The sequence below is a fragment of the Malania oleifera genome, chromosome 10 (genome assembly GCF_029873635.1).
Source record: "Malania oleifera isolate guangnan ecotype guangnan chromosome 10, ASM2987363v1, whole genome shotgun sequence".
Taxonomy (NCBI): Eukaryota; Viridiplantae; Streptophyta; class Magnoliopsida; order Santalales; family Ximeniaceae; genus Malania; species Malania oleifera.
Window position 1 is genome coordinate 10,353,406 of NC_080426.1, and position 26,859 is coordinate 10,380,264.

Below are 26,859 nucleotides of genomic sequence, written 5' to 3' on the forward strand. Positions count from 1 at the left end.
AGGTAAGTTGAGTCCTAGGTACATTGGGCCATTCGAGATCCTAGAAAGGATTGGTCCAGTTACCTATCGAGTGGCGTTACCCCCAATGTTGTCTAGAGTTTATAATGTTTTCTATGTATCAGTTCTGAGGAAGTACGTGCTAGATCCTTCGCATGTGATAAGTTATGAGCCTTTGGAGATTAGGGATGCTTTGGCATACGAGGAGGTACCAGTTCAGATTTTGGATTAGAAAATATAGGAACTGCGTACTAAGGATATACCATTAGTGAAAGTGTTATGACGTAATCATGCAGTTGAGGAGGCTTATTGAGAATTAGAAACAGAAATACGCCAGAAGTGCCTAGAGGCTTTTAGAGAGGTTTAGCGCTAGACAATTCAGTACGGCGGCACAGGTAAGTGTTGATTTTGTTTAAAGGTTAGATAAGGTAGGTTGTGTAGTTTTGTCAGTTATTTACGGTTTCGTATATGAATGGTCTTTGGGAGAGTTTTGTTTGATATTGTAATCTCCCAAGACATTGCGTGTAACCATGGTATTCCTCCGCCATAAGTGAGAGTATTTAATAAACTTGGGACGAGGCTGCTATGTGTGTGGCTATCGACTCTTCTGTAGAGATGGATCGTACGTTAAGGTCGTGATTAGTAATAGTTAGAAATTTTGAGGATGAAATTTTTATAAGGGGGGAAATTGTAGAAACCCGAACCCGAAAAATAAAAGAAATAAATAAGAAAATAAGAAAGGAAAATTTAAAAGGGTAAAGCAGCAGGACTCATCGACAAATCCCTTGTTTTCATTGACGAGTTCCCTTCTATGACTCGCCGATGAAGTTCAGGCGTCGTTGATGAAGAAATCTTGAACGACAAGAAATTTCAGGCTTAAGGTTTGTCGACGAACCCCTGCTTTCATTGAAAAATGTTCTTTTGCAATTCGTCAATGAATGCTCCATTTCGTCGACAAAATCGGCCGAGTCAACTACCTATAAATAGGTTTTCAATATCTTCTTTGTAATGACCCGAAAAATAATGGTATTTAAATAATGAAGAGAGAGAGAAATGGAATCGATAACAGAACGAGGCAGTAGACTTCATCGACAAATACAGGGATTCGTCGACAAATGTCTTCGGGATTTCGTCGAGAACCCGTTTCGTCGACGAGAAAATATCGAGAGACGGATTTGCTACTCTGAATTTCATCGACGAAGGGTAGGGTTCGTCGATGAATTTACTGAAGGACTCGTCAACGAGGTGACGTGTCTCGTCGACGAATCTGACCCTATAAGTAGTGAAAAATTGGATTTTTATCACATTTTTAGGCTCTTCTCTCTCTCTCTCTCTCTCTCTCTCCTACAGACTCTCTCCCTTCTCTCTTCGATTTTGAACCCACCAGTCGCCAAATCGATGATCCAAAGCCACCACGACGCTCCTGACGAAGTTCTCTACAAGTCTGTCGGAGCAGATCATTGGTGAAATGAAGTTGGATTTCATCCCAAATTCAGGGTAAGGTCTTTTAGTCCATTTTTAGCCTTATGACAGTTATAGGAAATGATGTAAGCGAATAAATACTGATGTTTTGTTTTGGCAAACGTTGTTTTTAGGGTGTTATGTAGGAGGCCCTACGGGTGTTAGGCCAGTATACCATAGGGGCTTTTTAGTAGTCAGGTAAGGAAAATATGCTATGCTAGGTTATCTAAGAATGTTTTCAGTATAAAATTATAAATGTTCAACAAAGTATTGTTTTACAACAGAGATTTATACAGTTTATCAAATATGATTAATATGTTTTAAAATTACTGTATGGCTTGAGAATATATACATAGTATAGAAACATGCTTTATAGTATTTTTTAGAGATATGTTTTACAGAATATACAGATAGTGAATGTATTTTTTAGAAATTATAAAATTACCATGATTATATAGTTTTGCAGTACCATGACCTTCAAATTCATAGTTAATTACAGAAATACAGTTGATATAGAGATACAGTTTTCCATAGCGTCATGATTTATACTGTTATTACAGAATCATGGTAAAACATATAGTTGTGTATATAGAGGTGTATTATATAGTATCAGACCCTGTTGGACCATACAGTTACAGAGTACGATATCGTAGTTACATACAGTTTATAGAGTGCAACGACCTATTAAGATAATACATGGTATAAAGGTCGATCGCTAGAGCCCACGAGTGGACAGACTCCCCATCAGATATGGGTTGAGGAGGGCTGATCAGACTATGGAGTATAGTGGTTTATTTCTGGTTGGCTAGTCAGGGTAAATCTCGCCTATGGGCCGCACAACCCTATCATGAGGGGTTAAATCATGACACATAGTTATCCACAAGGAAGTTCACAGTTATTATTATGTTTATACTATAATGACCTGATGTGATGACCCAAAAATATATATAATTAAAGTACAATAACAAAAATAATAAAAATGGTCATTAAGTTAATATCAATACAGAAGTGTTTTTCTGTAGGATCCTTGATTCCATGTTTGATGCCTAAGAAAGACCTTGTCTTAGCGAGTGCTCAGAGACCATTGCGGCTCAGTCGCTCCCTAGAGATCAACCTAGTCAAAATGGAATTTCATAGGATAAACAGGATAGACACTGTTTGTACACGTAAATAAGTATATATACATAAAATAGTGTTTTGATAGACATAATTTGTAAAAATATATAATAAGATGATAATAATATAGGTATCATATGTGGGGCCCACAAGACTATGTGGGGTCCACATGAGTCCCGGAGCCACAAGACACTGTTTATATACCTAAATAAGTACATAAAATAATGTTTTGACTGATATAATTTGTAGAAATATATGATAAAATAATAATAATATAGGTATCTTATGCGGGGCCCACAAGACTGTGTGGGGCCCACATGAGTCCCGAAGCCGTATGGAGGTTTACACGAGTCTCAAAGCTATGTAAGATGTATAAAATCGTATAAGAGTTATTCGAGTTACGTAGGATCCATTCGAGTCTCGAAGTTGTGTGGAGCCCACATGAGTTTTCAAAATTCAAATTTAATTTTTGTTCAAAAATAAATAATAAAATAAATAAATACTAAAAATAGTTTAAAAGTAAAAACAATGATAATAATAATGATAATAATGATTAAGAAAAATAATAAAATAATAAAATAATTAATTAACTAATTGACTAATTAATTAGGTAAGTGATTAATTAAAAATTTATTTAATGGGAATGGTGGCAAGCACTCCCACATGGCCTCCATCCCCATCCCATACTCAACCCATATCTTGCCCATCCCTTGCCCATCCCTTGCCCATTCTTTAATTTTTAAAAAATTATAATTTCACCCATCTCCCTACACTTTTATAAATTTTATTTCTTCCCCAAAATTTTAATATAAATAGGGAGCTCTCAACCTTCATTTTTCACAACAATTATCCAAGGAAGAGAAGGATTAGTGAGTGAAATAATTTGTAGTGGAGAGACAATTTTTGAATAAGTTATCAATCACCCACTCTTTCCGATCTCATTTCTTAGAGATAGTTACAGTGTTCGTAAGGAATAAGGTAAGTAAATTTTGATTATGTTAGTTTTTTTTTTTTTTTAAATTCATACCCGAGTTTATTTTATAAGTAAATTTCAATTATGTTAATTAGTTCCACAAAATTTCCATGAGTTTATTTTTACGCGTATTTAATTATACCAGTTCTATCTTTAATAGACTTGCATCTATTTTTGGGTTAAAAAATGTTCTAATCCCCTCGGGTAAATTTTCAACATTTATTTCTATTCAAAAATAAAATTATATATATTTTTAACACAAAAATTGTGTGGCATGAGTTTATTTTTACGTTACATTTTTTATGAAAATATGAGTAAAGATGAGATTTTCACGATATTATTTTAAATTGCATAAATTATAATAAGATAATTTTAAAACCCCTTATGGCAACGAAAGTTCAAAGTTACAGATGCTTGGTACCGCAACTTAAAGTTTATACGGATCGGAGTGCACCCACACTGTTTACAGAGTGGTTATTTATGTTAGTGGATTTCTCCTGAGTGCACACCTGATTCCTGAACAGGACTTAATAAGGAAAATCTCACTTAAAGTTTACGTACGTTGATTTAGTTTGGTCGGCCAGCCAGCTAAGTCCAGTCTTCGGACTGCACAACCCAGTTATGGGGGTAAACATGACTTACGGCAAACAGGCCTAAAAGTGGTTTTTATAATATATATGTTTATACAAATTTAATTACATGTACAAAGTTACTGATGATTTGAAGGAAAAGTGTAAGTTTACGTGAAAAGGATCATTCTGGTGCTTAAATGACGATCTAAGGAAAACGTATAAGGAAAAATATATATATGTTTATCATTAAATATTTTTACAGTTTTAAAGTTAAAAGTTTAATTTAAGAGTTACAGTATATGATTATAAAATTTACTGTTGAAATTGATGACAAAAGTTTTATGCAGAAATTTTTAAATTTATATTTATTCTAAAAGTAGTCTTGAAGTTATAGTATTAAATATTGTTTTACGAAATTCTTTAAAAGCTCATTTTGGCCACACACTAATAATAATCTTATTTACTTACTGAGCGTCGTCTCACCCCAATCATATTTTATTTCAGATAACTCAGAAGGACATGTCGGAAATTAGGCTTAGCAAGCATACGGGTGGGGATTAGAAAAATGAAGATTGATTAGAAATATTAGTATGGTTTCAGATATTTATGTTTGTGTAATTTTTCTTCTTTTGAAATAAATGATTGTAATGTGGATAATTAGCGCTCTGGTTTAATAAAAATTGAGTTTATTTTGCTTCCACTGTAAATTAGTAGTAAAGAATTAATATCTCAGGCCCTTCGGGGTCGGGGTGTTACACCCGAAATTTAAAATGGTATTTAAACAATAAAAGAAAGGGAAATGGAAACCGAAACAGAATGAGGCAGTCGACTTCGTCAACGAACGCGTTTGGAAGGAAAAACCGAGGGAAAGTTATCAGGGCCTCGTCAACGAACACAGGGGATTCGTTGACGAAGGCATAAGAGTATTCGTTGACAAACATAGCAGATTCGTCGACGAAGGCATAAGAGGATTCGTCGACGAATCCCCTGTGTTCGTCGACGAAGAAATACCAAGAGGCGTTTTAAGCCGACTGAATTTTGTTGACGAGGACTGAATTTCGTCGACGAAATTATTCAAGGATTCATCGACGAATGACGTGGTTCGTCGACGAAATCCCCTGTTCTATAAATATGAAAAATCCGAGTTTATCTTCACAATTAAGCTAAGTTTTCCCTCTCTCTCTCCCCTTCAGTTTTCTCTCTCTCTTTCGTCGATTTCGGGCTAGATCTTCGCCGGATTGACAATCTGAAGTCACCACGACGCTTCTGGGGAAGTTCTCTCCAAATCTGCCAAAGCGGATCGTTGGTGAAAGTAAGGTGGAAACCATCCCAAATCTAGGGTAAGACTTTCTACTCAATATTTGGATTTTTGACAGTTGAGAAAAGTATTATACGCTTAGAAATACTAAACTTTAGTTCTGGAAAATATTATTTCCAGGCTGTTGAGTTGAAAACCCTGCGGGAGCGGGGTAAATTTTCTTAGAGGCTTTTCAGGAATCAGGTAAGGGGATAAACTAAGTTAGTTCTTTTGAGAAAATGTATATACATATATATATAGCATTCGATTTCAGGAAAGAAAATATGTTTACATATATATGATTTATATTTGGGAAAATACTGTTGAAAATGATGGTATATTGAATATGTGAAAAATCTTTTAGTGTGAGATGAGTATAAAATGTTACGAAATACTATTTTCTGGAATGGGATTATGAAACGAATTTTTATAATGGGAAAAACCGGCGTACGGGCCGTGCTATGATATGTTTGCCGACGTACGGGCCATCCTATGATGTGATTTGCTAGCGTACAGGTGTGCTATGATTTTCCGGCGTACGGGCCGAGCTATGATAAAATGTGTAATACTGGCGTACGGGCCGATGATTTTCATGATATACGTATATATGCAAAATGATATGATTGATAAGATAATTAATGATATGAGATATCCATGTATCACAGTTTTAATATATGTTATATGATATCAGAATCTGGTTGGCTTGGTCTAGGCTAGCACTTTCACGGTATCGTTACTATGTGTCAATGGTCCTCATGATCATGATATTTGTGTTAACACCGCTGTACGGAGTGGTGTAAGATTGGATGGTCGATGTGGTTTTAAGAAGTGTGTGATCGCCCCTGGTATACGGACCAGGTCAAGCAGACCCATCGGACTTACAGACTGTACTGTTGACTTGGCAATGGTCGGCCAACCATTGTCAGGTCCCGCCTACGGGCCACACAACCCAGTCATGTGGGGGTAATACATGACAACAACCAGCTAACCTACCAGGAATTTTTTATGTTATTATTATTATTATTATTATTATTATTATTATTATTATTATTATATGAGATGAAATTTATTTATGAAAATGCAGTATGTTCTATCGTGATTTGATTTATATATAATGTTTTCCCAGATTTGACGAAACAGTTACTGTGTATATTATGTATGGTATATGTAGAACACGAATTACTCATGTTGTCACACACTGATATTAGTTTATTTCCCTTACTGAGAGGTGTCTCGCCCCTAAATTTTTATAAACTTTTCAGGAGCCCCTGATAGGAGAGCGGGAAAAGCCCCGCTGATCTAAAGTTGTTTATCTGCCCTCTATGAAGGGTAAGCTTTTGTAGGGACAGTTAGATTTTGTGGGAAATGTCCCTAGATATGATTTTTGGGATGTATATACTGAGATACAGTGATTGTAGTAACTCTGGTATATTGTGATATATGGTAATGAGATGTATATGATTGTATGTTTCCTGCTGCCTAGGCTTCCGTTGGATGTTCTGATGTATCCCTGGTACCCACGGGTCCAGGTGGTTTATGATTTGCTGAACTGGAATATGAGATATGTGGTATTGATTTTATTATTATTGATGTTAAAAAAAAATGGGAAAATAAGCATGTCGTCACATATACAGCTTTACAGAAACATAAATATATATATATATATATATATATATAATATTTATTTATATATTAGCAGTATTTTGCATAGAAACCTAAAGTACGGAAATGTTAAGCAACAGGTAAAAAGATGAAGATTATATTTCTAGTATCGTGCTTTACAGATTCAGTGATACATAACTATATAGTAATAAATTTTCTCAGTATTGTAGCTCAATTGCCACACACTAGTAATAGCATATTTCGTCTTACTGAGCTTTGGCTCATCCCAGCGTTGAATTATTTTTCAGGTGAGCCAGTTGGGCGAGCAGACTAGGCTCGCAGATAGAGGGGTCACAGTACTGTCTTGTCAGAGAGAGTGAGTATATTTTTGGGAGTATTTTTGTATAGCCTTCACCTGTAACGCCCCGAACCCTTAAACCAGGGTCCGGTGCGTTATGCCTGATAGAATCCCTGATAATCCATAATCCATAATATATGCAGCGGAAAATATAACCATAATCTCCATATAACATAATACCAGAGTTTACTAATTCTAACTACCAACCATAATAAATTAATCATCCACCAGTATTCAAATATATATATATATCTCCAAAATATTATTCACTAATACCAGTATGTTTCACAACTATCCTTTCATAACTGACTTAAAACATAAATTATAAAACATAAAATATACATATTAAAATTAACATAAAGATATACCATTTTTCTTATATCTTCCAAAAAATGTTATAAAATCTCGAGCTCTCAAAGCTCGATCCCAAGAAATCCTGAAAAAAAACGAATTCATATTCGGGTGAGACACATCTCAGTAAGGGAAGAAACAATATATTAAACTCAGCGTGTGGCCATCATGAGATTATACATATCATTTTATAATATTTGCAAATCATTAACATAATACTGAAAGTCATTTTTTGATCCTAAACAAACACATGCAAATGTTTAACCCACGAGATTACTCGAGGATAGGGGTGATTACCCGCCCATACAAGTAGCACCCTTCTGCTCTGATACATTTAGCAACCCGAAGGTCACAATTTAAGCATACCAGAGCACTCACCTTACTCAGTAAGCCCTCAAGTGTTAGATTGATCTCGTACTCACGCATTCAACAATAGTTTACCGGCAAAGGCCTTAAGGATTGGGAATTCTACCCGCCCATACAAGTAGATTCCCTTTGCCCTAGTGCGTTATGCAGCTACTGCCACATCTGAAGTTACTAGTGCACTCGCCTTACTCAGCAAGCCCTCAGGCGAAAGGTACGCCTCGCCCAATGGTAACATGTTCTACGTACATACATACTTCTATTATTATAATACATCATTCTTTTCTGTCATTATACATTCATGCACATTCATTCCTGTTCATAACTTAACTTTGCATTTCGTTTCACTTTAAGTAGCTCTTTCCCATTTACATCATTTACATTTGTCATTTCATTTCATTACCATTTCATCGTCATTTCATTGCATAACATTTCATTTCATTACTTCGTACTACAGCTAGTCTTTAGCCATCATCAGTTAGTCTACGTAGAAACGTGCTAAATCTGCTAACACAGCTCATTTAGCTATCATCAGTTAGTCTACACAGAAGTGTGCTAGATCTGCTAACATGGCTCTCTTTCAGCCGTCTTACATTTACATGGTTGCATTTAACATACACAGGCAACATTGTCCATATCATATTTTATTCTCATTGTTTTACTTACTTAGCCTGCATCTCATACATTTAACATATAATTTGCACAAATTCTCACGCCACACAATTTAGCAATAAAATTCATACACTGCCTGTAAAATAAGCCAACAAACATTTAGTATTTATATACTGAAAATACCTTTCATTTCTTACTTAATTATCCTGAAAATATTTTTCCACTTTCATCAGTTCATTTTCGCATATACATATCTAATAAACAGCCTTAAACTCGAAAAAAAATATAATTTAAATGGCTGGCATTTTACTCATACTGAAACATATATACGTACATATAACACAATTTATTTTTTCATTAAATTCATAAAAATTCTGATTTAATGTATATTTTTCCCCTTACCTGATTTCTTGAACTACGCCAACAGGGACTCCGAAAAATACCTGCGGCGCTCACCCGGACCCTGAAATTAAATTCCTAATTCCAATAAATTAGTCATGAATAAAATATTAATTTAATACTTCTTAGGGCCATAATTCCTAAATAAATGGTAGAATTCCCAATCCTTAGGGTCTTTGCTGGTAAACTATTGTTAAATGCGTGAGTACGAGATCAATCTAACACTTGAGGGCTTACTGAGTAAGGTGAGTGCTCTGGTATGCTTAAATTGTGACCTTCGGGTTGCTAAATGTATCAGAGCGGAAGGGTGCTACTTGTATGGGTGGGTAATCACCCCTATCCTCAAGTAATCTCGTGGGTTAAACATTTGCATGTGTTTGTTTAGGATCAGAAAATGACTTTCAGTATTATGTTAATGATTTGCAAATATTATAAAATGATATGTATAATCTCATGATGGCCACACGTTGAGTTTAATATATTGTTTCTTCCTTTACTGAGATGTGTCTCACCCGAATATGAATTCGTTTTTTTTCAGAATTTCTCGGGATCGAGCTTTGAGAGCTCGAGATTTTATAACATTTTTTGGAAGATATAAGAAAAACGGTATATCTTTATGTTAATTTTAATATGTATATTTTATGTTTTATAATTTATGTTTTAAGTCAGTTATGAAAGGATAGTTGTGAAACATACTGGTATTAGTGAATAATATTTTGGAGACATATATATATTTGAATACTGGTAGATGATTAATTTATTATGGTTGGTAGTTAGAATTAGTAAACTCTAGTATTATGTTATATGGAGATTATGGTTATATTTTCCGCTGCATATATTATGGATTATGGATTATCAAGGATTCTATTAGGTATAACGCACTGGACCCGGGTTTAAGCGTTCGGGGCGTTACATCACCGGTTGAGGATATTGGGGGAATAGTCAAATATGTGTATTTTGGGAAACCTGATAGCACTCTAGTATTGTATATAATTATATATGAATTTGTTTATCTGATTTTCGCTTCTTGCTGCTTAGGTTGATAATTGTGTTATTCCCCAGTATGGTATCAGAGCATGTTAAATGTCTTAGTATATATATATATAAAACCCCCCATTTAAATAGTAGGTCGTTACATTCTTGGTTAAGAAAACAAATATCTCTCTCTCTCTCTCTCTCTAAACCTGCAAACCTCGCCCTTCTCTCTTCGATTTCTCGTCGTTCGTCGCCCGAATCAACGATCGGAAGTCACCACAAGGATCTAGGGGCAATTCTCTACGAGTTCACCGAAATGGAATCATGTTTTGGGGTTTTCCAGGCATCACTCCAAAGTTGAAGTAAGAGTAGAAATGAGTTATGTATTTTGCAGTTAACTAATTAAATGGGGTGTAAAGGCCTGGGGATGTTTAATGATTATTATTCTGGGGTGGAGTTGTTTGAACTGGGGAAATGTGTTTTCAGGGTTTTGGAGCTCGTGTTGCCGTGGGTTGGGCTTTAGGAGCGTTGTAGGAACTCTCTCTATAAATAGGTAAGGGGATTAAGTTAAGTCAGACTTTTTATTAAACTTGAACTAATTAAACTGCTATATATATATATATATGATTTCAAGGGTTATTTCGAAAACCGATCGTTCAAAGTGGACTTTATAAATCTAGGATATAGGATATGATATTTTGGATAAAATGAATGGTGGAAAATTGGGTTTTATCTTACGAACTTCAAACTATGTTTTCTTAATTGTTTAAATGGCTATATTCAAATATTGAATTGTGTGGCAGGTGAATAATCAGTAAAGGTTATGGTATAACTGAATTTGAGTATGGTTGTGAAATATTGAATTGTTTGTGAAAATACTGGAACTACCTTTGTGAAATATTGAGTTTTATTTAACAGTTGTGAGCAGGGTTTTATTTAACGGCCGAGGGCTGAGTTGTATATGATGGTTGAGAGCCGGGTTTACTTGACGGCTGGGGGCCGAGTTTTGTGAAATGCCAGATTTTATACATAATGAAATTTATACTATATTTTTACTATTTAAATTGCATGATATGGTATAAGAGTCTTGAGGACCAGTTGTATTGTGAGCATGGTACCTTTGTTAGGAGATTATTAGTTGGCTATGTGCACCCACACTGTACTGAGAGGAGTAGGGTGGTTTCAGTCAATTAACCTATGTAGAGGTGTTACCTTCCCTAGGGTCTAGATCAGGAAGTGATAAGGTAATCGAACCTGCAACTGGGTTGCAGATGCTTGCAAGTGTATTAGCAGATGGATATTTTGACTTTGTCTGGGTTGATACCCCAGGGCTAAGTCCAAACTTCGGCCTGCACAACCCGTCATGGGGGTTAAGCATGTTGTTTAGTCCTAGGGAGTTTATTTTATGCATATATGTTAATTTATCTAAATGATGTTATTATGTATTGAACTGAATTATACTGTGGAAATGAAAAAAGGTATTTTCAACCGTGCGGGGTGAGTACAATGTATAAATGTTATTTTCGGTTAAATGGAGAATGTGATGTTTTCTATATACACCAAAACTCATGTTGGTTACACACTGATATTAGCTTAATCTGCCTTACTGAGAAGTGTCTCACCCCAATATACAAATCATTTTTCATGACCATCTCGAGATCGAGTTTAGCAAACTCCGGGGCATGGCGGTAGCTAGTTTTTGTGTGAGTGTTTGTAATATCTCTATTGTATGTAAGTAATGTCGTAAGTCTTTGGATATGTAATATGGTTGTATGGACTAGGATAGTGTTCCTTCAGTTCTGATTGGTGTTATGGGTATTCGGAAACCCCTATGTATAATATTAGTTAGAACTCTGGTAATGGATTTTGAAGAATGTTTTATTTACTTCCACTGTCTTTATATAATGAATATAGTATCAGGTACACAAACGTCACTAAAGTAGCACCCTGAGCCCCATATGACGGGTCGGGGCGTTACATTGAGGACCCTTGTCCAAGGAAAGTTAAGCCACAACGAACTATAGGTCATAAAAGGGAAGATCATTCTCGAAAAGATAAGTTCATACAATTAGATTCGATCAGTTCTCTCTCTCTCTCTCTCTGAAGAACCTTCCTCTTCATTTCTTTAGATCTATTCACTTAAGCATTAGAGAGATCCCTTGAGGCCACCAGAATCTTCTAAAAACCTATCATCATCTTGTAGATTTCAAAACAACAATGAATCTTCATCAACCTCCCATCCTATCAATCTTATGATTTATTTGTTAGCATCAACATTAATGTCAAAATCATTTTCAAATCTATCGTTGTTATGATCAAATTCAAAGAATCATAGTTAACTTTTCAATACAGTTTCTTATAAAAAATAAAATTCAATAAATTTACTTTTTAAGGAAAACTTTAATTTTAAGTATGATAAAATAGCAAATCTTACTAATTTTTGTTGATTTTCTATAGGGATGTGGGTAGGATATCTCAAATTGATAACAAATATATATATATATATATATATATATATATATGTATGTATGTATGTATCAAAATATAAAAAATTATATTAAATTTGAATGAATTTGGCTCAAGTTTAAATTTAGTACTCAAACCATAAAAGTTACGAAAAGGTATGTTAAGCTCTTCTATTACTAAAAAATTTTACTTGACCAATCGGAAAGTCATATTTTTATTGAACTTAAAAAATTTATTATATTTCATTCAAAATAGGAGGGCTAAATAATTTTAAAAACTGTTTTTTTTTTGCCTATGATCTTTAACGAGGTCATCACAAGCACATGGCTTGCTGCGCCTCCCCCATTTTTCCTCCCTAACTCTCTTGGTAATAAATAGAGTCTTAATAGTTAACTCATAAATATTTTGTTGAAAAATGGCATAATCTCCAAAGTTAATAATAATGATGATGATGATGAGAATAAATTAATAATGATAAAAATAATAATAACAATAATAATTAATTAATTAATAATAATAGTAGGGAAGCATTGATCCAGTGCATCCGTGTGTACAACTGTAACAATGTTGCTTTGACTTTTCATATGTAACTACGTATTCGACGCGGAGGAGGGGTCTGCAATCTCCACGGAGATCATAGCTTATCTGAGATCTCCCATGTCGCCGTACCCTCTCTAACCTGCGTAGGCTCTCTCTCTCGCTCGCTCGCTCGCTCGCTCCTGCCTGTTCGTCTTTGTCTTCTCATTTGCTTTCTCTCGCCCTCTTATTTTGTTTCTCATTCATTTTTATGTGTTTATACTTATATGCTTTGTGCGCAGAAACGGATCGGTTTCTAGGGTTTCGCTTTCCATTACTCGATGGCTGCTCCACCGGCAAGGGCTCGTGCTGATTACGATTATCTTATAAAGCTTCTCCTGATTGGTGACAGCGGTTAGTTTGATAATCCTCTTCTTCATTTTCTCCTCATTATTTCCGTCAGTTCGTTAATCCTTCGTTTGGCGTCCGAGAAAGCAGAGGGAAAGATAACAATTGACCAGGGAAGTTTGGATCTTATGTTTTTAGTTGCCATAGTCTCTAAATAACGAAAAGCACGACTCTGTGGCTAAGGAAATTGAAAAACCGTACTCAAATAGTGCACGCTGTTCTATTAGGTTCAGTTCACTCGGAATTTTGGGGTTAACAATTGGAATTGTAAAATTTGCAGTCTTGATTTCCTTTTCCTACTGGGTTCTTTCAGCAACAGAATGAGCGTTTAGTGTTTGTCTACTCGGGTTTGATAGCATTTGAGGATTGAAAGGTTTCTTATTGTTGCAGTTGATTTGGAAAAATTTGATTTTGTTGGTATCTGTTTGGCTGTGCGATCTGGTGATTTGGCTGATTCATTAGTCAAATCAATCGATTGATTCTCTATCCAAAATATTTTTTTTCTTCAATTTAAGATGAGATGGGTTATAATGCTGCAACTCTTGAGGTTTTATTTTGCATTTTCTCTCGGCAGAGGCAATTAAGTTAGACATTTGGTTTCAGCCTGCATACACTCCGGCATTTTCCTTTTACTTGTATACACAATTAACATTGTTTTTGTTTTTGTTTTGTTTTATACTGGTAACAGACCTGGTAGATTATTTGGTCAATTCAAGTTTGGGATTTTCTTAATACGGAATGAAAATGTTTAAAACATTTCTGTTTGCTCGTGCAGCTGACACTAACATGTGGGTGAGAACATAGGGAATTTTCTTGTAAAATCTCATGTTAGCATTGCTTCTTTGTTATTGTATCAGTTATTCATTTCTATCTTGCTGCTTCTATGTAACCCAAACTCTATTCAATGCTCCCCCCCTGCATCTGTGGAGGGTTCATCTTACCTCTTGAATTCCATTTAAGCATGCATGTACTCTCTCCTCCCTTTACTTGTGACCAGTGAGAAGTTGCCAAATATGCCAATGGATATTAATGATGCAAAACCCAATATTGATTTGTTTGTAATAATTATGAGCCATCCCTTTAGCCAATTTTGCTTGTAGTACATGATCATTCTTTCATCTTTCTATCCTCAATCTTGAATTATGCATTGTGTCCATAGTTGTTTGGACGCTTTGATTAATTTGATTCCACATTCCACATTTATCTGAATTATTAACTTTAAATTGTTTGTAAATTGTTACGCCCTTGATAGAAACTGGTTGTAAACTTCATATCACTTTCTGTATTTACCCTATTGGAGATTAGAGGTTGTTCATAGATGATTGTGTAGTTTGTTCTATTTGGTTGCTTTGACCTAAGAAAGTTGTTATTGGGCATCTTGGTGGAAGTGTTTATTTATGCATATTAGATCAGCTATCTATTTGAAATGACTGTCTTCTGCATTAATATTGCGCAAATCTACCTATCTTTTTTTGGTGATAATGGAGGGGTGAGATGTAAATTGACTGGTTACCTCCAGGACACCTATTGCAACAATGCCCCACCATAGGCATTGGCTTAGTGTTTGTTTGGTATCATTGTTATTTTCTGTTTCCTGTTTCTGTTTCTCCAAATGTTTCAAAAGGCAACGGCGTAACGCAAGGCATTTTAATCCTTAAGAGGTGAGGTGTAAGCCTTTTAAGAATTTGTTTTTAAGATAAAAATATGTAAATAAATTTTATATATTTTAAATATAAGGAAAAATTAAGAAAGCCACATATATAATGTAAGAAAGAAAAACTATATATACTTTGCAAACTTCTTTTTGGCCATTCAAAAATTGCTAACTTTCATACATGACATAAATCATGACAAGAGATAGCTATACTATTACAAAGTTTAAACTATTTTTATGAACTAAGATACAACTCAATTATTTTGGAAAGATTGAGATCCTAGAGTTCTAGAAATCAACTCATATTATTATGTTCCTTTTATACAAACATGTTAAATTTTTTAACCAATTGTTACTTAAGAATTAGACACCCAAAATGCGAAAGCCTCAACTAAAAGGCGCTAAAGGGATGCCTTTAGTAAAAATGCTTAAGCCTCAACATGAAATGCATTAGCCTTTTTGGAATTTGGTATTTTAGATTGAGCCTCAAGGCATTTTAGGCATGTTGTGCATTGAGGCGATCCTCAAGGAAAGCCTTGATTGAGCCTTTTAAAACACTGATTTCTTCATAGTGAAGAAACCAATTTTACAAACACGTTTGTTTATGTTGTTAGTTTTTTGTTTTTATTGTCGGTTTTCAGCTGTTTGCTAAAAAACTAAAAATCAAGTTTTATAGTTTTCAGTTGTTTTTGTAATCTATTGTCAGAAATTTTAATATCCAAAAATAGTTTTTTGGATTAAATTATTGATTTTATACACTTTTAAATTAAAATCAAAATTAAATGATCATATGAATTTAAATATAATTAAAATAAAAATATACATAAATTTAAAAAATTAGTAATAAAGCCACTTACACTTACAAATTACTTTTACTATTTTTCAATTGTCATATCTAATAAAATTTTTATCGTAAATTAAAATTTGAAAGTATAAAAATTATGTAAAATAATTATAATAAATTTTATTTTTATTATTGTAATTTTTTTAATGTGTAGTATTTGTAATTTTATTATTTGAATCATAAATTATAATATTATTTGATTTAAAAATGAAAATGAGCATTTTTTAATTAAGTTTTAAATTTGTATTAGTTTTCATAAGTGTTAATCAAACAGGTTGTTGGTTTTTTAGTTTTTAGTTTCTGTTTTTGGTTTTTGGTTTTTTGTTTTTGATTTTCGTTTCTCTAATTTTTGATAGTGATACCAAATGACCCCTTAAGTACTGTGTTGATCATACAAGAAATCAGGAAAAAATATCTGTTATCCCTTGAGTTATTTTTTTTATTTTTATTTTTTAAAATTATATAATAAACCCACAGGCCATAGCAGTCCTCATTGTTATTCGGCTGTCTATTTACTTGGCCATGTTCCTTTGTGATAGCCACATGAGGATCATTTCTTTTTGTGATTTTGTACTCTTGCTAGCTCAGATTGCAGGTTGGTTTGTCATGAACTAAAATGAACTTAAATACATTATAGCTTAGCTGAAGAAAAGTACCAAGCTGGCTGGATATATAGAATTTTGGACATAGTAGTTAAAATTTTTGATTAAATATATTTGGCCCCATATTGATTTGAATCTTAGGTCTGAACCAAATATATAACAGAATCGAAATCCACTGTCATTGTAATCAGTTTGTTGGGTCTCTATTTTCTTATTCTTACTTCTTTTTAGCCTTTAGTATCTAATTAATATGTATAGTATCAATTAAACATATCTTCTTTTGATCATTGCTTTCTTATTTATATTTGCAATAATGCAATATAGCCTTTATGTTTGAGGAGAATAAATCATAATGCAACTCTGACGCATTTCACTAGCTTTAAAGGAAATCCTGTATCAGCGACATGATCAATCCATATTTGTCAAAAATATTTCATTTTTCAATTAATTTTGTTTGTTTTACAAGTATGCATATTATTTGGAATTGATTTTTAATTATTTGATAATTTGTATCTAATATTATGATTCAATTCAATGTTCGGTTCTCAATTCCCAAAATTGGGGTTTCAATTCCCGACTCAAATCTAGATTTGACTACTATGATTTAGGTTGAGTTAGGTGGATGTTGGCTGTACATAGGCAACATATGATTATATGTGCCAAAGCGATCTAGTGCCGGGTAAAACATGTTTTAGACTTGCTCGTTTAATCAGTTTCTTATGTGTAAGAGAACTCTTTTTTTTTTTTTTTTATAAATTTATTTAATTTGCCTTTGTACAGAGCAAGTTTTTGGTGTTGGTTCTTGTTAGCAGTTTGTAGTGATAAATCATCACTGATATTTACGTTCTTTGCAGGTGTGGGGAAAAGTTGCCTGCTTCTGCGATTTTCAGATGGTTCCTTCACAACCAGTTTCATTACAACAATTGGGTTTGTATTGCTGGAAATCTGTTGGCTTCATGTTGGAACTGTTTAATCATAATTTGCCATGTAGACATGGAAGGCCTGAAGAAATGAGCGACACTGATTGTTACATCTGCTCAAGCAATTAGCAGAGTTTTACCATGGTGGATAAATGTTGACTGCCTTAGTTTTTGAATTCATCCGTTGGTGTTGAAAAACATGAGTAGAAGTGTTGGAAAATTAGTTCAGATATCTTACATAATCATTCAGACATCGTGATAAACTGGTTTAGAGAATCTCTTACTTTGGGTTCTTCCTGTCAAGAGGGTGCACAGTGGCTTTTGCAGTGCACTGGTGGTGTAGATTTGACTTTGTGAAATATACTTGAGAGTTTATCTCAAAAATTTCCATAATTGAATGCTTCTTATCGTCTTGCTCCTTGTTTCTTTTGACAGCATTGATTTCAAGATAAGAACCATTGAGCTTGATGGCAAGCGCATTAAATTGCAAATTTGGGACACAGCGGGTCAGGAGCGGTTCCGAACAATCACAACAGGTATGTATTTCTCTTTTTGATTCTAAATTATATTTTGTTAGTGGATGTACATATAGGGTTGGGGATGGAGTGGCGCCTTATGTATTGAAAACTCCCAGATTGTAACATAAATATATTTGAAACATGTTATTAGAAAAATGAAATTCTTGTTATAGTGGATGTGCATGCTGCTCTAGTTATCCTTACTTGTAAGCTTGAATGAATAGGGTGAGGGATGGGGTGGCTCCTTCTACATTGAGAACTCACTGACTGTAAATTGTAAAATAAAAAATGTTTACCCTGGCACTGGCCACTTCATAAATGAAACATATTATTTGGAACATGTTATTAGAAAATTGAAACAAGGACACAGATATTTTTTGTTTTTTTTTGGGCTAAGCAATACAGACACAGATCAGTAGAATGGATTCATTGGTTTAATAGCTAGCCTTTGCAATATTATGCTAAAATAGTGGTTTCCTAGCCTTTGCAATATGATGCCAAAAATATTTGTTTCTGTTCTGCATATATTATTATCATTTTAAATAGTTTAATGTCTGCTAAGAAGCATATTTTTTCTGCAGCATACTACCGAGGAGCCATGGGTATTTTGCTGGTGTATGATGTAACTGATGAGTCATCTTTTAACAGTAACTTCTCATCTTGCTCTCTTCATTTTAAATTGGATAGCATGCTGTTGATGAATCTTTTCATTTTAAATTGGATGGCACGCTGTTGATGAATCATGATTGTCAAGCTGTAATATTCTATCAGCTTCATGCCCGTCCTGTCGGGTGTTTTAAAATGCACTGTTTGTATCCCTATTTCTTTTGGTTGTGGTTAAACAGAGACTTTGTTTTTATGATGCCTGAAGTCTAGATCCATCAATGTGGATGGTTGGGAATGTGCCTCTGTTGGCTTCGAGATATCTGATTCTGTTGAATCTATTGTGATGATAATTACATCTCGTTAAACGCTTACTGAGACTGGGCTTTTTCGATGTTCAGATATTAGGAACTGGATACGCAACATTGAACAACATGCATCTGACAATGTCAACAAGGTATTAGTGGGCAACAAGGCTGACATGGATGAAAGCAAAAGGGTAGGTTTGGTGCTGCATGACTTGTATCACTAATACTGGTCCAAGTGCAAATTCACTTGAAAAAAAGAAAAAAGAAAAGAAAAAGTTAGGGAAGGATGATTGGTTAAATTGGTGGCTTTAATGCCTTGACTAGGATTCTAGAAGTCACCTGATTATTCGCTCTTTCTGCATGGGTGGGCTTGCGCCCATGTGAATTTCTTGCATATGCTATCTGCTTTAATAAAATTGGAAAGAATGTCCTTTTCTTCCCAGGCTGTGCCTACGTCTAAGGGTCAAGCTCTTGCTGATGAATATGGCATCAAGTTCTTTGAAACGGTAAGTTGAAAAACGCTTCGTGTACTGAAGAATTTCCATTTATATGCATGGGTTGTATTCTTTTGATATTAAAAGATGATCATGATATACTGTAGAGTGCAAAGACAAATTTAAATGTGGAGGAGGTTTTCTTTTCAATCGCAAGGGATATAAAGCAAAGGCTGGCAGAAACTGATTCGAAAGCTGAGGTATTAGTTCTCCCACTTTTTTTTTTTTTCGTTTTTTTAATTGCTTTGATTCCTTTCACGCAATGCAATATTTGCAGCCCATCACATGTGGGAATCCTAAATCATATTCTTTGTTATCAAATGCTAATGTCTCCTGCCCCACATTGGATGGTTGCAGCCTCAGACGATTAAGATCAATCAACCAGACCAGGCAGCTAGCGGCAGTCAAGCTGCCCAAAAATCAGCATGTTGTGGTACATAAACAGAAAGGGGACGAATCTAAATATGTTAAGGGACAAATGAGAAGAACGGTTTGGGGGGAGGGAGGGAGGGAGGGAGGGAGTTCTCTATTGTGGCATTCAGGCTGGTGGAAGCCTGGTAGGGACCTCAGTTTGGTGGGGATCGTATACTATCCTCCTATCATATCTCTGCTACTACAACTAGCTTTAGCTTGTTTCTCACTCTGGAATTTATTATGTTATATTTATTTTCTTAATTCTTCTCTCTTATCTTGTTAGTACTCTTTCCATTTTTGTTTTGCAATTTGGGTTGCGGATCTATATTTATTGCTCGTCTTCATGTAGATAGACAAACAGAAGTAGCCACCTTTTACATTCAGGAAGTGCATGTGATGTTCTTCTATTTCCTCTGTTTTGTTTTGTTTTTTGTTTTTTTAAATAAAATAACTATTAATCCTTTGGCATTTTTCTTACCAAATGCTGTTTCCGCTTGTAGAGTTTTCCCTCATTGGTTAAGGTCTAATTTGGAACTCAAAAAATATTAGAGAAAGAAAAAAAAAATATTAAGAAATTCATATTTTTATATTTGTTTATCAAGGAAATTGAGAAAGAAAATAAAAAATAAATTAAATTCATGAATAAAACTTTGATTTTATAAATCATTAATATTTGATTTTTTTAATTTTTAATTGTATTAAAATAAAATTTTATTTTTAATAGTATTTCATACGGTAAGAAAATATAATGGAAAATGAATTTTGTTCTTATTTTTTTTTTCTTTTCTCAAATAAATTCTTTTATTCAAGTGGACTAGGGTAATGAGCGAAGCCAAATGGTTAAGCTAGTGTCAATGAGATGATTATAAATGAAGAAGTGCAAATGGTTAAGCTAACATGTTCGTATTCAAAAGAATTATTAAGTTGATTTCAAAATTTAGTATAGTTGTTTTCTATTTCTAATTCTCTATAGTGAAAAAAATAGATTATAAAAATGCATTTATGTATGTTGCCAATTTTTTATTTTTATTGCTAATTTTTTGTTATTTGTTAAAAAATTAAAAGTTAGATTTTATGATTTTCAGTTATTTTGACAACTTATTATAAAAAATTTTAATATCTAGAAAATATTTTTTGAATTAAATTATTTATTTTATATATTTTTAAATTAAAGTCAAAATGAAATGATGATATGAATTTAAATACAGTTAAAATAAATATATATATAAATTTTAAAAAATAATAATAAAATTAATTATAAAATATTTTTATTATTTTTTAATTATAATATTTAATAAAATTTTTAGTATAAAGTAAAATTTGAAAATAGGACAATTTAGTTCTGTCGAATATATTTATGGTCTTTTTACGCCATGAGTTCTAAGTTAGAAAGGTAGCCACAGGGTGACATATTTCAACCGACCCAACACCAAAACCAAAAAGTAAAAAATAAAAAAAAATCCATATATGATTTCACGCGTCAAAAGCAAAGATACTTTTCGATCATCAGTCTAGAAAGCCTATCGTCTGCGAATGACTAGGGGAAAATTTTAACACGTGATGTATCTAGAAAGCCTTCATGGTTGCTAAGCTTTATTTGCCTATGCTGGTTTTCTCCTATTTTTTTATGGTTCATTCATTTTTTTTTTCGCTTGAACCAAACAACCATAAAATGACAAATCCAAACTTTCTTTTCTATTCCTATACACATTTGGTCTTTTCCTCCTCTTTCTTCTTTTCCAAGAAATTAAGTGGGAACGTTTGATTTAAGATCTCCTAACCACCAAAACACCTTGACCTTGACTGCCTCCGGCATTGACTTGGTCCTGCACCCAGAACACAGCACAGGTCTCAGATGGAACCTCCCTTGCTGCACTGCACCATAGAAGCCTCTGCATCTATAATATAATTGTATCTTGACAAAGAAATTGCATCATTGTAGGTTCAGCTCACTTCTTCATACACATCTGCACCAATAAACATAAAATTTAACGATTACCACAATGAATCAAAGGCTAAAAGATGCTGCTGAACAAGGAGACCTCGATTCCTTCTATGCATTAATTGGTGAGGACCCTTATCTTCTGAAGAACATGGAAGAGATCCCATTTTCTGATACTCCGCTCCACATTGCAGCTTCCGTAGGCAACACTCGCTTTGCCTTGGAAATCATGAGGCTAATGCCATCATTTTCTCGGAAACCAAACAGAGATGGGTATTGTCCCCTGCACCTTGCTCTGCAGAATAAGCATACCCAGATGACCCTGCGCTTTGTACAGGTCGATCCGAGCCTTGTCCGGGTTAAAGGAAGAGAGGGCTTAACCCCATTGCACTGGGCAGCAGGAGAAGGCTGCGTAGATATTCTAACACAGTTTCTGTCAGCTTGCCCAGAGTCTTTGGAAGATTTGACAGTCCAGAGTGAGACTGCTCTGCATGTTGCCCTCAAGAATGGGAAGGTTGAAGCTTTTAAGATTTTAGTGGGATGGCTGCAACTGGGTTTCCATGTACAAGGGGAGGTGCTCGACATGAAGGAAAAGGTGTTGAATTGGAAGGATGATGAAGGAAACACATTGCTGCATATTGCTGCTTCCTCTGGCCAGCTTGAGGTACAATCTTTGTAACTCTCTCTTTGGTAGTTTATATTTCCAGGTTTGGTTTTGGTTTTGTGTGAATTTTATGAATTTATGTGGATTTTGATAAAATATAATATTTATTTATATTAAATTTTGTCGTGAACTCACACAAGGCTAAATCCATTTTCTCCAAAGGCCATAATATTGTTCTTTGTTTCTCATTTTCTAGTATCCTTTTTGGACCCATTCTCTTGCAGGATTTATGGTAATATGCAAAGGTTTAGTGGCCTTTCACTTGCAGACAATCCCATTTTCGTTTTTTAATTTCTTTTTTTTTTTCAAAGAAAAATTGAACTGTCATCTCATGTTTTAATTTTAATTTTTTAATAATTGGAGATAAAATTTAGAGATCAGTTTTGAATTGTTTTCAACCTTCAAGCCAAAATGGAGAAATAACATGGCGTTTATGTAATTTTTTATAAATGTAATCTTTAGCAATCCTATTTTTCAAAGAAAATACAATTTCTATGGAGGGATAGTGACAAGTCTACCCTAATTTTGATTTAGCTCAGATTTTTTTTTAAGTAACCATGAAGTTCAATTTTCCCGTTTCCCTCCTGTGAATATTTTCCTATCTTTTGAGATGGAAAATTTTTCTCATCGGTTGGGGGATTTTCTCATGAAAAACTTTACTTTTTTTTTTTTTTTTGAAAGCACATCTTTTGGTTATTAATGGACAAGTTGAGCTACTTTCTTTCCAATTCTCCCACTAAAGAATGAGGTTTTTATGAAAAAAAATTATTATTTTTTAATTCTTTCACAAAGTTCTCAATTAGAGAACCTTTTTCATGGAAAAAATTGATCCACTTTCTGCCCAACATTTGAACAAATTTGAATAAAGCCTTTATGAAAAATTTTGATTAAAGAACTTTTTTCATGGAAAAAATTGATCGAATTTCTACCCAACATTTGAACAAATTTGAATGAAACCTTTATGAAAAATTTCTTTTCCTTATCGTGCTTTTTATTTTTTAAAAAAACTTATTTTTTTCATAAAAGAAAGTAAATCAACTTTTGGCACACCTTTTTCACTCAAGAATAATAAGTCTTACTCTTTGTGATAATTACAGGTAATGAAATTGTTAATTGAGCATGAGGTTGACACAAAAGCACAGAACTTCGCGGGTTCTACAAGTTTACAGATCTTACAATCTCAAATGCCATTATCAAATAATCAAGAAATTACCATTGATGTATTACATTCTGTGGGAGCATCAAAGTCAACACTAATGCTTCCGCCAAGTATTATTACTATTGTTAAAAATCATTTAATATCAAAGGAGATTTCACTTTTTGAGCAACTACTCTCCTTTATAAAGGAAAAAATACAGGAAAAGCCGTGAAGCCATGGCGGTCGTTGCTGTATTGATTGTCACCACAACCTACCAAGCAGGGCTAAACCCTCCCGGTGGAGTATGGCAAGACGACTATATTCCAAACATCACATCCACCAAATCCACAAGACCGGCCCACCAAGCGGGGACAGCCATAATGGGGAAATACTATTACCTTCTATTCCAACTCTTTAACACGACGACATTTTTGGCATCCATGGGATTGGTCTTCATTAGTTGCCCAATGGGGCCTTATGTGCTCCTTCTAGAGTATTCCCTCGTTGCAAGCTATATGCTCTCGGTGGCCTTCATTTCTCCCCATTCCTTTGAGTGCAATTTGCTACTCTTTATTTTGGTAGTCATAAGCTTTGTTTTGGCTTGGTACGCGACCCTCCTCACAAGGCTACACAAAAGTTTGCACTACTATGTTCAAGTAGTCCTGCCAGGTTCTATAGAAAAATGGCGGCATCAACAGTACTCTACCCTGCATGAGATGAGAGGCAAACGACTTTTTTACTTGCCCGTGATTATGATAATTATAATGATCATTATTGCCATTGTGATTATTGCGATTGTGTCTTTGTTCTTTCCTAATTTAGGAAATCGCATGTTAGGGGGACGTGTGCCCGACAAGACTTGATAAAGAGAGAACTTTTTTTTGGTATTAGCCTTTCTCTCCATTAACCCATCAAAAAATCTACTATGACAAGTTATAACCACTGGAAATTGCTTGATTAAAGTGAGAACTTAATTCATTATGACAAGTTTTCTGGTTTCAAGAGTTGTATGACTTCTCTCTCTCTCTCTCCCTCTCTCTCTAACACACACACTGTGACACCTTGAACCCGAAACTAGGGTCCGGAGTGTTACTCTAAATAAATCTCTGATACCAACTGTGGCGACCCGAAAAATTTCGCTACTCTAATACCACCTGTAATAATATTTTCATACAACGGAAGACCTCCATAATAATTACCAGAGTACTAAATTATCCCAATACAACACCAATATCATTTACATCATCACAATTTACATATCCCTAAAAGAATAGTCTAAATATATCAAAAACATAATTTAATTAAATATTTATTCTAAATAGAACCTTCTATCTCACCCACGCTTCCGCTACGCTACTCTGACTTCGGCTAATCTTCTCATGGCCTCTGAAAAATGTTATATAATCATGGGATGAGACACTTCTCAGTAAGAAGGAATAGATTATTATCAGTGTGTGACAACATGAGTTTTTAATATATCATAAACTTATCCTTTATATAATTAACTTTTAACTAATAAAGCAAATAAAGCTAAACTCACACACACACACACATATATATGAAGAAACATAATTTTCTCAAAACATACTTTTCATCATAGCATACTTATCGTAATAAATTACTCTATATTTAGATGTCATCTGTTATATATATACATACCTAAAACTTTCCCTCAGACATTCATACACCTCGTCATGTAATAACCCCACATGATCGGGTTGTGCGGCCCAAAGGCGAGACGTAGCCATGGCTGGCCTACTACCAGGTTAAGTCAAATTTAACGCGTCTGTAGTATGATTTGCCTACCCGAGCTTGGTCTAGACCTAGGGGCGATCAGCATCTTTTCGTAGGTCAAATCGACTTCCATTACCAACACTCTCCCCAAGTAGTGTGGTTGCACTGCCTATCATCATAGCTACGGTACCGTGCTCTCAATTTGAACAAGTCCATAAGGGTTCTTCTACCATATAATATATTTCAGATAATATAACTATAACATAATTTCATTTTCATAATACTGTATGAAATATGTCGTATTCAAAATTTATTCTATGTAGAATCATATCCTATCATATCTCGGCACATAGCCATATAAAATCAGCACACAACCATTTGTACTGATTGTAAAGACGTGAAAAATTTTAAAGAATAAGAAAAATAAGAAAAGGAAGAAAATTCGGTTTGGGAAGCCAAAATGTTGACGGTTTTGTGAGAGCCACAGAAAATTGTTGAAGATTTTCTTTTTACTGCGGCTTAGTAACAGGTAAAACAATAAAAATGGACGGGTTAAAGCCCAAACCATCCATGGTTTTGTGAACAATGCAGAAAATCGTCGACGATTTTCTCTACAGTGGGCGTGATAAAGGGATCTCACAAGCTGATTTCATTGTTAAAAAAATTTCATTCCCTCTCTTTCTCCCAAACCTACGAACCCCTCTTCCTTCTCTCTTCAATTCTGGCTTCATTAAAGCCCAAATCAACGATTAGGAACCACCATGAGGTTCTTGGAAAGATTCTCTGCAACTTAGGTGGAGTAGATTTTCAATTTGGGGTTTCGGGGCACCACTCCAAAATGGAGGTAAGGGTGTTAAATGTTAGTTTTAATTGTAAATTTGGAATATATAGGGCCTAGGGAATATTAAATGTTAATATTGTGGAGATTGAGTTGAATAATGTGGGGTAAATGTGAATTTCAGGCTTTTGGGCTGTGAACGCTGTGGAGCGTAGGTTTTAGGGTGTTAGAAGACCTCTTAGTAAGCCAGGTAAGGGGAATAAATTATAGCAGTCTTTTTGAAAAGGTTATTGGTTAAGAAATATGAGAAATTAAAATATAATATTTTACCTAAAATTTATTATGATATGAATATCAGATGAAATTTGTGTGGCATATGATTTATATTAAAATATGTTTGAAATTGGGTTAAATGATTTACTTTGAGAATTATAAGGTCGTGAAATGTGGGAAATGATGAAAGTGATATGTACTGAAAAATATATCTTTTTAGAAATGAAGAAATATGAAATATGGAAATGAATTGATATGTTTGGGTGATTTGTTTTGTCACGACCTGCTCATTTTTCCACTTATTTATTTATTTATGTATTTATGATAATATCAACGTCATACATCCCAGCTCAGCAGGTCACCATCTACCTGGACCCGTGGGTACTAGGGATATATCAAAACATAAAGCAGAAGCCCCAACAGCAGAAAACATATAATAATGTACATCTCAATACCATATATTATAATATACCAGAGTTGCTATAGTCCACAGTATTTCCATATATA

General features: G+C 34.2%; 2 protein-coding genes across 3 annotated transcripts; both read left to right on the forward strand.

Annotated features, from left to right (window-relative positions):
- Nucleotides 1-13,088: 13,088 nt before the first annotated feature.
- LOC131165562 (ras-related protein RABE1c-like) lies at nucleotides 13,089-20,088 on the forward strand. Of its 2 annotated transcripts, none has more exons than XM_058123482.1 (9): nucleotides 13,089-13,267; nucleotides 13,361-13,472; nucleotides 17,421-17,493; nucleotides 17,922-18,022; nucleotides 18,586-18,651; nucleotides 19,009-19,106; nucleotides 19,359-19,421; nucleotides 19,517-19,609; nucleotides 19,767-20,088. In XM_058123482.1, exons 2-9 carry the CDS (start codon nucleotides 13,400-13,402, stop codon nucleotides 19,848-19,850), a joined length of 651 nt encoding a protein of 216 aa, XP_057979465.1. In that variant the 5' UTR covers nucleotides 13,089-13,267; nucleotides 13,361-13,399; the 3' UTR covers nucleotides 19,851-20,088. The 2 variants fall into 2 exon arrangements, with proteins under 2 accessions (XP_057979465.1, XP_057979466.1); XM_058123483.1 differs by having other exon boundaries at nucleotides 13,089-13,225.
- A 1,667-nt stretch (nucleotides 20,089-21,755) lies between these two features.
- Nucleotides 21,756-24,448, forward strand: LOC131165561 (ankyrin repeat-containing protein BDA1-like). Its single transcript, XM_058123481.1, has 2 exons — nucleotides 21,756-22,429; nucleotides 23,527-24,448. Exons 1-2 carry the CDS (start codon nucleotides 21,827-21,829, stop codon nucleotides 23,797-23,799), a joined length of 876 nt encoding a protein of 291 aa, XP_057979464.1. The 5' UTR covers nucleotides 21,756-21,826; the 3' UTR covers nucleotides 23,800-24,448.
- Nucleotides 24,449-26,859: the final 2,411 nt, after the last annotated feature.